Raw genomic sequence first — 12,671 nt, forward strand, 5'->3', positions numbered from 1 at the left:
ACAGAAATGATTCTTAATTTCATCAAGTATTGACTCCACATGACCAACAAAGTGCCTCACCCTGTTTTAAAAAAATAAATAAATAAAGCTAGTAAATCTGAAAGATCTAACATCTGCCAAAACAGGGGTGGGAAATGTTTGTTCTGTTGCTGGTTTAAAGTTACACCGTACTGGTAGAGGTTGTTGAGTCTCCGAATCTGTTCTATCGAGATTTAAAAAAGAAAATAAACATGTGATACGGGCAAAAAAAACATTCAACTGGTATTCATTTAGAGGCAGATTGACTAACGCACGCATTAGCGACCACGCACCCATCTGGTTCACAGTGAATTATTAATTTTAAGATTTATATCATGTCAGTCAGGACGAGCGATAAATAATAAATGCATCGACTGTTTTTATTAAGCTTGGGTGAAGCCAGGTTACCATCTCCCCAGCTGTTAGCGGCTAAGCTAAGTGGAAAAACACGGATGGTGGATTGGTCTCCTGAATGGAAACGGGGTCACAACGAGGAACCCCAGGCATGTCTATTATTCACCTCCCGGCCCCTCCTTGCCCTTTATTCCCCCCCCCCACGAAGAATGTAATTTTATTCCATTGAGGACTATCCGATACCCATCCAAAGAGATCTTTGTCTCGTGACTGTATTGTTAATTTCAACGTGATTTATACATGGCGGGATAGTCAACAATAACGCCGCTGATCCGGCGGTCCGGCTTTTGCATGTAATATCGGTTTTCCCGATGCCAGATGACTTCATTGTCAACTGAAACCGCTAAAATCCTGGCAGTGATAAGCATTTGGCCTCAGGTAGGAGCCCAACACGCAAACAAAGCCGATGCTGACATCGCTGACCTCTCGGCATGTCTCGGCTTCCAGGGAAAAAAAACAAAACGTTATAGGTGGTTATAATCGTTTACGCTTGGACGTGAACCGACATGTCAAATACTTTGGAGTTCAACACAAACGTTTATGGTCTTGGCTCCTCTTCAAAAGCACTCCTCCGGTTGTCAACAAATCAATTAGAGTAGCACAAACCCCAAGACTGAAAAAAAACGCCCGCAGGATAACGTGTACATTTGTTTACACGATTTGAAACAGATCGCGATGACATTGCCGCACGGTTTTCCCCTAGGCCAAGCTATACGTCGACCTCCACGTCCAAAGAGACACCTCGGCTCACGCCAAAGCTTATCTCCACCATCAGCTGGGGAAATACTGGGAGTCATGCTCTGCTGACTGTGTGTGGGAGAGCCTTTGTGATAGCATACCCTGAGACAGAATGGGCTGTCGAGAGTTGGCCGGGATTAATGGACATTAGCGCATGAGGTCATGAGGAAAGCAGGAAATGCCAAAGAGGGTGTGTCATGCCATCGTTGCCCCGTGGAGCAGCCATACTGTAGCGTCGTTCAAAAGAGCTTATCTCAATCTAGCCCATATTAGCTTAGCTTGAATCAACTGATCTTTTCAAACGCTAGCCTCACTTAGTTGGTTTCATTAATATTATAAATTCAATTTGTTTTGTAAAACAGACTGCTCGGGTAAAAGTTTCCCTCTGTCCGGGATGTTAAATGTAAGCTCCATCCCCAACCTACTTTACAGATAGCAAACGGACGGAAGTAGGCTACCACTTTGCTAAAGTTAGCATGCAATTAGTTCACGCTATAATGAGCTGCGAGGGGAGATTTCCCCTGGTGTCTGAAAACCTGCTTCAAATGAGGTCCTGGCAGAGGGCAGGAAAAACCCAAAAGGACACAAAACATGACAGCATGTGGAAGAAAAAACTGGGTTGAACGCGACAACAATAACTAGGTCAACATTCCTTGTTTGGTTCTTGTCTGATGGATTGTTTCGTCAATTCGTGAGGCCTGTTTTGTTTTTTTGTCAAAAGGGCGGTAGCGACATGAAAGGCACATCTGTTCTCGTCTTCTTTGAAATGTTTCTCAAGCTCTGCTTTACATTACTTTCACAAGCGTTCCAAGCGATGCGTCGGAAAAACCAATGAGGTCAAGTATTGCTTCGAGGAGCTATTCCTAGCATCTTCCAACAGGTGCCCACATTTTTCCATTACCATGCCGCCATGTTTTTTTCCCCCAAAGAATCTAAACTGTGTTGCGTCACTAACTGTATGGAAAAGTAATTCTCTGGAAGCGAGGGAGGTCCCATTGTTGGAGGAAAAAAAAAATTAGCCATTCATGTAGCTGTACTCGTCCCCCCAGGGGACGGGATCGGGAATCCCACCCATTTACCAGAAGAAGGAAAGTGATCCCGATATAAAAGACTTGGGGTGGAGCTCAACTGTTTGTGCAATTCCCCTTTGAAGAAAAGACCCATTTGTGGAATTTTCTTTCCAGTTCTGTCTTCTTTGGTGTCTGCAGAATATTAAACTGTAGTTTGGGGATTATCGTCGCATCTGGGATAAACCACATTTAAATGTGATTTTGTCTTTTTTGGAGAAGTTCTAAAATAGACCTTATATGATGGGGGTCAGGTCGTTGTTGCAAGTGTGTTTTTGTCCCCCCTAAAAAAAAAAGCCCCTATATCGCCAGGCACCTCTGACACTCATCTGGACCACAACAATGATTCTTTTCTCTCCTCTGCCTCACGCTTGGCTGGACTCCCTGAATAGCAAATAATCCATACTCCTAAAACCCCCCGCACAGCTCTCTCACATGCTCTCTCACATACACACAATATTGGAATTTAAATGATCGCATGTGCTGAGCAGGCTCTCATAAATATGGGAATAATCACATGAAAGTCTAAATACAAATAATATAATCAATCACATCTTTTCCAACATCACATGCTTGATTCGATACAAAAAAAAAACACACTGTAGAAAAAAAACTGGCTTGATAATGCTGAAAAGCACTATACGCGTTACAACACTGCCCTCTGGCGGATATTTGGGGAAATTACAAATTTAACGCACTTCTCAGTTAAATATGGAAATAAACTATGCTTGTAAAAGATAAATTGTCCAAAACTACCAGTCTATTTATTTAGCAAAATTGATATCGTCATTCTAAATTATTTTTTCTCTTTATTAAAGAGTGGAAAATATTATCTTGCAAAAATATTTATGATTATTTAAATAATATCACGCTTCAATATTATTTTAAAAATATGATTAAAGGCTCAAAATAAATGTAGATAAATACAAATATTGACAAAAAATATATATATTTTTTGTCACTTTTGTGTGTGTAGCGTGTATCTCGTGAGCAGTGGGCGAGTTCCTGAGAGGATCCACTTATCTTCAGTCTACATGCAGAAACATACGTGTCCATAACAACCAGAGAAACAAGTAAGCATTTCTCTTATTTTAACTATGTGATATTTGATCTATTTCTTTCATTTTAGGTGGAACTGTTGCATTGATTATTTTGAATAACTTTTTTGTTTTTACCCTTTTTAACTGTAATGTAATGGAAAATGTGTTTTAGTTGTCACTGTGTCGATTTAGACGATTAAGGACTTGCTGAAGACTTTTCATGAATAATTATGAATATTGTAAAAATATATAAATATGCATATATCAATTAATGAATGGTTTTAAAACCGCTTTTGTTGACAATTCTGTATTTTAAGGTTGTCATCTATTGCAGAGCAAGTTGTCTTGCCTTGATAAGAGACTTAAAGTGGTGAGGTCATCCTCCTTATCTCGACACACATTTAAAGGCTAGGCACCTTTTTATTATTATTATGTTTTCAAGCAATGGAAATTGGTAAAAAATAAAATAAAATCTGTATCCCAAGGTTCGAGCAGTTTCCTGGATAGAGTCATTATGATAGAATGACTGCTCTGTATTCAATATAAAGGAGAGCAAATAGCAAGATTGGTTGCATTGCGACAAGGTGCGATGGTGCACCTGAGGGTCAAGACCGAGGGCGGCTGCCAATCCGTCTGGAGGGTGTCACTTGGGATAGAAATGGATTAGAGGTCGGCGCAGCCCCCCCATGGTGCCCAAGCGCACCAGATTAGCTAGTTGAATGATTCACTTGTCTTCCAGCTATCAGTCATGGAAGAAGACTCAAAGACAGAACCAGAAGCAGTGGCGGGGACGTCGGCGGAATGGATGCTGTCGGAATGGCCGCCGGCGGAATGGAAGCAGATGAAGGAGGACAACAGTCAAGCGGACGGCAGCGAGATGACGATCGAGATGACGGCCCAGGGTTTGAACGAGCTGATGGACAGCATGGAGAGCATGCTGGCGGATGTGGAGCAGCTGAGGAGCCAGTGCAAAGTCCAGGCCGAAGAGCTTCTGGCAGCTGCTATGGAGCTGAAACAGCAGCAGGATGATCTGAAGGAGAGCTACCAGGAGATGGCTGCTGATATGAAACAGATCATGGAAGCCCTGGAGGAGGTGTGCATCAGCAAGAGCACCTTCGAAGCCAGAGAGAAGGACACCAAGAACCCCAACGAGTAGTTTTCGAGGCCACAAAATGACTTTGCGGAAAAAGAATTTGAGATTTAAATGTGTGAGCTTTAAGCGGCAGTGAGATTTTTTTTTCGTTTTCCGTAATGATGGTTTTGCTTGCATTCTTCTGTTTCCCCCAACAATTACGGCGCCACGGCACTTATTTTAAACGCTTATCTTGAAACGCATTCAAATAAACAATTTAACAGTGTTATTTTAACTGACCTTGACTCAATCAATCCATGAATCTTAAATCATGTTTTTTAAAATTCCAATAATGACAATCTTAGATGCGGTCTGACTAAATATACTATTCCCAAAAAGTTTTTTTTCCCTCCTCCTCTCTTTCTCCAGACTATAAACACCCCTTTAACACGTAAATGACATGTTAAATCTGGCACAGACGTGGTATGAAGCGTTATGGTTGAACTCGGACACCTGATTGGCTGCGGTGCGGCGCCAAGAGGGAGGAAGACTATAGAAAAGCGGCGCGTGTGTGTGTGTGTCACTTCACTTTTAAGAGCACATCTGGACTGCTGAGCTTCTGAATTCCTACCATTTGAGCGTTCTCTTCCAGAAGGTAAGAAGATCAGAATAATAGGGCAATATTGCCAAAAGTATTGGAACAGATGGCATTTACATTTAAAATGCAGTAAAAGTTTTTTTAATTTGTGTGGAAAAAAATAATAATGCTGTTTTTAGTTATTACGCTTGAATGTGTACGCAGTCAAAAAAAATATTTGATGTTTTTGCAGTGTGCTAAAAATGGACACGCTGAGGGTCTTGGCTCTGGTCCATCTTCTGGCTGTACCCGCCTTTACAGTAAGTCTCACATCTGGTAATGTTTGACATGGGGGATTTTCAGAACAGTATGTTCCGAAAATCCACAAAACGTGCCAGCGATATTGCTCGATGTGCTCAACTTGTCTCACACTTGCAGGATATTTACAATATTATGGGAATGATTAAAATTATATATATATTTTTTAAATGTGTCTGCACTTCTAGCAATCACAGACACTCCAGGACCACTGGGGTGAGTTTGGGCCCTTTGGGCCCTGCAGCCGCTCTTGCGGCACGGGAGTTGCAACGAGGACCAGGAAATGTATCACATTGAGGTAACACACAGGTTAGCCTGCTATTTAAATAATTAAGCTAATTATTATTATTTTTATTTTTTTTAAGAACGGATGGAGGTCATAACTGCAAGGGATCATCCAAGTCCTTTCAGCTCTGTAACATGAATGTGAGTATTCAATTTGGAACATATTTGCAAATATAGTACTGATATTACCCGGACAATACATTAGGGACACCTGTCCAATCAAACGAGGCAAGAGACTATTGTTGGAATATCGGAAATGAATCAATTATTCAGGTGTAGCCGATAAAATGTAGCATTCAATGGCTTCTCCTGTTTTGTAGGAGTGCCCGGTGGGATCCAGAGACTTCCGAGAGGAGCAATGTTCCCAGTTTGACCGAATTTTCGTTCAGGGAAAACATCACACTTGGGTGCCATATTACGGAGGTATGCGGCGTCCCAAAAAAATCAAAATCCCTCAAATACTCGGTTACAAAATTGGAGAATGTTCTTTCTGCAGCCAACCCGTGTGAGCTGAACTGCGTCACCCGAGAACACAACACCGTTTATCGTCACCGGCCCAAAGTGGTGGACGGGACCTTGTGCCACGTGGGCCGAAGTGACATCTGCGTGGACGGCATGTGCAAGGTGAGAATCAATAAAGATTTGATCTTTGCAAAGCCTCATTAAATATTTTTTTCTTTATCATGTGATTGATCTTCCAGTCAGTGAGCCAAGGAGTTATTTTGGGTCTGGAAGATGTCCCGCAACCAGAGTACTCGGCTCCCACTGACGCCGCTATCCCCGACGGGACCCAAATGTACGAGTATAGAGCCAACGCTTACGGCGCCTGCTCGGTTACTTGCGGCGGCGGGATGCAGTATCGCACCGTGGAGTGTTGGCTTCAGGACCAACTCAACTCCCGCACGGTGGCCGAAAGCTTCTGCATCGATCAGGGCCTGCAGAGGCCTCAGTGGCAGCAGGAGTGCAACACCAACTCGTGCGGAGCAAAGTACAGCGTCTCCGCCTTCTCCCAGGTTGCTATCTAGAAAGATTCGCGAGGAAGATACCCGGCCCGATTTCAGCTGGCTAATCTCTTCGTTTTGATTCGGCAGTGCTCGGTGACTTGCGGGGTAGGCCAGCAGACCCGAGAGGTGATCTGCGAGGGCGCCAGGGGCGAACGTCTGGACGACAGCGCCTGCGCCGCCTTCGCGAGACCTTCCTCGGTCCAAGTGTGCAGGAGACTGGCCTGCCGCCAGCACGTCACCTGGCACGTGGCCTCCTACGGATTGGTAAGCGGAATGGGACAAGCGGTCGCCTTATTCTTGATTTTGAATTCTTGAAATTGCATATCTGCAGTGCACTCGTAGCTGTGGCGGCGGCGTGAGGGAAAGACAGGTAGGCTGTTTCGACAGCCACCTGACCCCTTACCCGGTGGTCAGGTGCGGGATTTCAAGGAGGCCCGTAACTGTGGAGGAATGCAACGTACAGCCCTGCCACCAAGCTCAAAGTCAGTCAACTGGCCAAATAGTCTTTCGAGGAAGTTGCATTTACTTGATGAATATTTTCTTCTCAAGGTGTACCGAGTCTACAGAGTCCAGGGTTGCATGAAAGCACCACGACGGGATTTGTACCCTACGTTCCTGCAAATCCATCATGTGTGTAGTCAATTACTTTTTTGGTATTTACAACCAGTTTGTCGTAAGAGGAAAAAAAAAATTCCAGATCTCGGTTCTTCACATTACAAAATCTATGACATTTCAGCGATCAGGCCAAACACTGACAACACTCCCACCGAGAGAGTAAGCAGTCCCGACTGCGCCCGGTCTTATTACGGCTGCTGCCCCGATGGTCGTAGCTCCGCCAGCGGGCCGGGACTTGAGGGTTGCGCCCAACATGACTGCGTAAACAGCAGGTAGATATTTTGGTGCCGCTTTTATAATGCAAATAAATGTAATACTGACATGCCTTCCATTTTTAGATATGGATGTTGTCTGGATGGGGTCACCGCTGCTAGCGGATTTGGGAGAGCCGGATGTTCTGAACACCAAACTACTGTGGTAAAAACAAATAACCCTTCCAAAATATGATTCAGACTGTATTTAACTTTGATTCCTACGCAGCACACAAGCGATCCAGTCCGTCCTGCTCCACACGGTGCCTGCTCGCTGCCACGTTTTGAGGGCCCCTGTGATACCTGGAAGAGACGCTTCTATTACAACGCAAGCACTGGCAGATGCCAAGAGTTTTGGTTTGGAGGCTGCCAGGGCAACGCTAACAATTTTGCTACTCTCGGGGAGTGTCAGACATCATGTGAGACCGCAGCTGCATACTAAAAATTGAAATGCAAAGTGTGCATGATGTGATTGTGGCTTGCTTCATCTCTTTTTTTATGCTGGTAAAAAAAAATTCTTACTTTGTTGTTTATCATGGCTCATCTGCAAGGAACAAAATAAATACTCTTCCATCGTATGCAGGTCTGGGCCCTTTGAGCGTCCCTGTCCGCCCCGCATGAGGCCAATCGTAAATTATATTTGATTACTACTTAATTAACAAAAACAAAAATAGTGTCGTGCGTGCAATGCAACTGCATTTATTTTGAAAGGCGTCGCACTTCCGTGCAGCGTACGTATATGTGAGCTGCGCGTCAAGGTGAACAGTGCGATGCTGCCCGAGAGATGTGTGCTGACCCTCAGAAAAGAAAAGCTGGCAAGGAGCGCCGCGTTTTCAACATGGACTGCCAAGTATTTCTTTACAGAAATGAAAGGTAAAGCCGTGTGCCTCATTTGTGGTACACAGGTCGCTGTACACGACCAAGCATTAGAAAAAATACATCTGTCTGATCAATGCATTACTCGCAAAACTGCAAGCCCAACAAGGACTTTTTATCAAACTTCACCCCCAGAGATGCAGCGGCTTTGTCATTTGAGGAAAAGTTAAAGAAGTTAAGAATAAATTGTACTGATTAATGATTGTTTTTTTTATTTGACCTATACACCACAATTTCACATAGCTTAATATAAATATAAACAGAATAATTGTATTCTCCTAATTACCAGTACCAGCTATTTAAAATAATAATTTAGTGCATTTTACAATGGAAAAAAAATTGAGCAGGTTTAAGTTATTGTAGGTGTGTCCCTCTGACACACCTTAGGTTTTTCACGTGGCCACTTGTAAAAGTTAATTGCCCACCTCTAACGTGAATAGGTCGACTGATCTACAAATACAGAAAATTGCTGGATCATTCCAAGATCCAGTGATGGTCTTGTGGTTAAAGCTTCTGCCTTGAGTTCAGGAGAACCGAGTTCGATTTTCGCACATGGCTTTGGTAAGTATATACAAGGTATTGCATGTTGTGTTTCCTTCTTTTTTTATGGAGTATTATCCCTTCGGTGACTAGAGAAGATCATCAACAAGTCAAATGAGACGTAATATTATTTTGTAAAGATAATTTAATGCATGCTTTGAGTTATTTGACGGTTTCCAGGTGAATTAGGGAGTGGGTAACAGTAGATGGGCCATTAGTTTCAGAAGTTGTGGTCAAAAGACATGTTCGAAAAAAAGATTTATTCATTCAATATGCATCATTACGACACGAGCTCCCCGTGTTTGTTGCTCGCCAGCCAGCTAGCTAGCTAGCTATCGCAGAACAACATCAACAAAGGAGGCTTGTCGGTGAGCCCGCCCACAAGTCCCACTCAGCTGTCGATCAAACGTTAATTAGGAAAAAGCGTTCGACCTCCATGTTTGTTTTGTATGTTTTCCACGCAAAAGCTGATGTCCAAACTACAAGAGTTGAGGCTCCACGTCGGCTGCTGGTCGTCGATCTGAACATCTAGATGCCAACATATTTTCGAAAGGTACTGCATGTTGTGTTTCCTTCTTTTTTATAGGGAGTATTATTCCTTCGGTGACGAGAGAAGATCATCAACAAGTCTGAGACGTAATATTATTTTGTAAAGATAATTTAATGCGTACTTTGAGTTATTTGACGGTTTCCACGTGAATTAGGTAGTGGGTAACAGCAGATGGGCCGGCCATTAGTTTCAGAAGTTGTGGTCAAGACATGGCATTGTGTGGGGTGGGTGCAGTACAACATGTTTCCCGCAGAGGGCGCCAATGCTCTATAGTTGCGTATCCCATTACTGGTTCGGTCCTTTCATAGTTTGTGATATTCAATGTTAAGTAAAGTCTTAAAAATAAGAGAGTGTATCGTTAAAGCTGTCAAGGATTTTTTTTTTAACAAAAAGAACATTTGGCCCGTAAACTGAGTCTTAGACTTTGAAACCTTGGTTGAGGTGCTCATTGCATGTCACTTCTAATGGCACACAGTACCTGCCACCAGGGGGAAGGTGAGCACATGCAAACGTCTAATAACCAAGAAAAGGAAAATGAAAGTGACTACTGTTATCTTCTGGATTATAAACAGTTTTTGTTGTTTTTCTCTTGTTTCTTTGTAGTTTCTCATTCCCCCAGTTGGTGTTTTGAGTTTTTCCTTGTCCTCCTGGAAGTTTAAAATCAGGTGATGTTAGTGTTGTTAGTCACCTAAATGTTGAACAGAGGCTGTGATGTATCAAAATCAAATTCCTTGTTTGGCACGCTCAAACATGGCGAATAAAAATTAGATCATCTTGAATCTTAATGTACTCACTTTGTTGCTCGCTAGCTAGCTAGCTATAGTAGAACAACATCAACAAAGGTGGCTTGTCAGCGAGCCCGCCCACAGCTCCCACTCAGCTGTCAATCAAATGTTAATTAGGAAAAAGCGTTTGACCTCCATGTTGTTTTGTATGTTTTCCACGCAAAAGCTGATGTCCAAACCACAAGAGTTGAGGCTCCACGTCGGCTGCTGGTCGTCGATCTGAACATCTAGATGCCAACATATTTTCGAAAGGTACTGCATTATGTGTTTCCTTCTTTTTTTATATGGAGTATTATTCCTTCGGTGACTAGAGAAGATCAAGATAGATAATTTAATGCGTGCTTTGAGTTATTTGACGGTTTCCAAGTGAATTAGGTAGTGGGTAACAGCAGATTGGCCATTAGTTTCAGAAGTTGTAGTCAAAAGGCATTATGTGGGGTGGATGCAGTACAACATGTTTCCCGCAGAGGGCGCTAATGCTCTATAGTTGCGTATCCCATTACTGTTTAGGTCCTTTCATAGTTTGTGATATTCGATGTTAAATAAAGTGTTTAAAAATAGGAGAGTGTATCATTAAATCTGCCAAGGAAATAGTTAAATAAAAAGAACATTTGGCACCTAAAACGAGTCTTTTTCTTTTGAGGACTTTGAAACCTTGGTTGAGGTGCTCATTGCATGTCACTTCTAATGCCTGCCACCAAGGGGAAGGTGTGCACACGCAAACGTCTGACGTTGCTCACTGGGCCAAAAACTAAGTGCCACTGCACAACTTAAACATCAAATACCTCTAGATGTGTTTTTAATGACATTTATGCAAACCAGGTCAGTCAGAAATATACATTTGATTTGTACTCAACTAACTTGGATTGCATCAATGTCATTGAAAAACCCATCCAAAAGTGTGTGATGATGTTATGCAGTAGCTGGCACTTAGTTTTTGTCCCGGTGAGAGATGTCAGCTGTTTCAATGTGCTCACCTTCCCCCTAGTGGCACTCGTGTCATCAGAAGTAAGTGACATCTCACCTGAGCTCATCAAACACTTAAGATGCTTCCATGCAAGTCCTGTCAATGCCAATGTTTGAGTGCAACTATATTAGTCTCACACAAACGTTGACTGCTCAAATGTTTTCAAACTGCTTTTCTGTCATAAATTAATCAACTGGAATGCAAGTCTTAGTAATTGTACTAAGTTCATCTTGTTTTTCCTTTTTTTAATCACTTCACTGGTTTCTTTTATATCAAACAAATTGTTTTAGGTTCATTACCTGACATGTTTCAGCGTTTTCTTCCGCCATGTCAGGTAATGAACCTAAAACAATTTGTTTGATATAAAAGAAACCAGTGAAGTGTGCAAGTCTTAGTGTTTTTATGAGCAAATTTGCTTCACTCAGTGGAAAATGTACATACTTGATGGTTGCTGCAGTGGCACTGAGGTTTTCAAAGGCAGTCTTCAGTCTTGAGGTGAGCGTTGTCCTTGTGTCACTGCCATGGACATGGGTTTTTGACTGTTACTCTCCATTTCACAGGACTCCTGTCACTTTGAGTCATGTGAGATGTAGAGTAACAGTCCAAAACCCATGTCCATGGCAGTGACACAAGGCCAACGCTCACCTCAAAACTGAAAACGGCCTTAAAAAACCTAAGTGTCACTTTCCCCGCCTCCTACTTCTACCCAAATTCAGTCTGACCAATCAGAGCGCAGCACAAATTTGCATACATTTGCATAGCCACGCCCACTTTTAAAACAGCCAATCAGAAAGCAGTATTTGCCATTCTGGCCAATCAGATTGCTTCAAATTAATGAGACCACGCCTACTTTTTATTCCACCAATCACATGACTCCTCATTTGCATAACCACGCCCACTTTTCGACCAATCGCTCACCTTCATTCTCATTGCTCCACCCACTTTCATAGCCCTCAGCCAATCATGAAGCAGTAATCCCGCTTTAACCCGCCTCATTTCAAAAAAATATGGGAAAAAAAATTCTGGAAAAAAAATTCTGGAAAAAATACCGGGAAAAAAAAATAAAATCTGAAAAAAAGTTTAGGTTTTTTTGGGGTTTATTTTTTTAAATTAAGATATTTTTAAAGTTGAGAATAAAGAGTTAAGAGTTTAAGTGTTCTTTGTAATCAAACTTTATTTCTTTTGCAGAGTAAACATTCAATCACAAAACAGTTAGAAGTTGCATGGTAGTCTGCTCGGTGCCAAGTGGTGAAGTGGTCGGCCAGTGGGACGAGTGGTGGAGTGGTCGGCCAGCGGGACGAGCGGTGGAGTGGTCGGCCAGCGGGATGAGTGGTGAAATGGTCGGCCAGTGGGATGAGGAGTCTGCACCTGGAGGTAAGACAAAAAGAAACCTGTAAGTCAACGTTTAGTGCAGGAAAAAGTTTAGCATGAAACTTGCCAGTGGGAAAGATTTGTTGTTCATGGCATCAATTATGGAGAGCTGCATGACCAGGAAGCTGATCTTGTTCCTTGCAACCTGTCAGGAAAAAAAAAAAAAACTCAAACCAAGTTGTC

At 42.6% G+C, this 12,671-nt stretch overlaps 1 protein-coding gene across 1 annotated transcript; it reads left to right on the forward strand.

Moving 5' to 3' along the window:
* Positions 1-4,855: 4,855 nt before the first annotated feature.
* On the forward strand, positions 4,856-7,977 carry paplnb (papilin b, proteoglycan-like sulfated glycoprotein). Its single transcript, XM_049757475.1, has 13 exons — positions 4,856-5,004; positions 5,180-5,246; positions 5,433-5,542; positions 5,610-5,670; positions 5,850-5,952; positions 6,026-6,153; positions 6,231-6,542; positions 6,621-6,797; positions 6,865-7,015; positions 7,083-7,163; positions 7,270-7,420; positions 7,487-7,565; positions 7,629-7,977. The coding sequence occupies exons 2-13, from the start codon at positions 5,190-5,192 to the stop codon at positions 7,839-7,841; spliced, it is 1,623 nt and encodes a 540-aa protein (XP_049613432.1). The 5' UTR covers positions 4,856-5,004; positions 5,180-5,189; the 3' UTR covers positions 7,842-7,977.
* The last annotated feature ends 4,694 nt before the right edge of the window (positions 7,978-12,671 follow it).

This window comes from Syngnathus scovelli, chromosome 20 (genome assembly GCF_024217435.2).
Source record: "Syngnathus scovelli strain Florida chromosome 20, RoL_Ssco_1.2, whole genome shotgun sequence".
Lineage (NCBI taxonomy): Eukaryota > Metazoa > Chordata > Actinopteri > Syngnathiformes > Syngnathidae > Syngnathus > Syngnathus scovelli.

Excerpts from the sequence above, each read along its gene's own strand:
- paplnb (XM_049757475.1), top strand. The coding sequence starts at position 5,190 with ATGGACACGCTGAGGGTCTTGGCTCTGGTCCATCTTCTGGCTGTACCC. Across the intron at positions 5,953-6,025 it reads TTGGGTGCCATATTACGGAG|CCAACCCGTGTGAGCTGAAC; the intron begins GTATGCGGCGTC and ends TTCTTTCTGCAG. Across the intron at positions 6,798-6,864 it reads ACGTGGCCTCCTACGGATTG|TGCACTCGTAGCTGTGGCGG; the intron begins GTAAGCGGAATG and ends GCATATCTGCAG.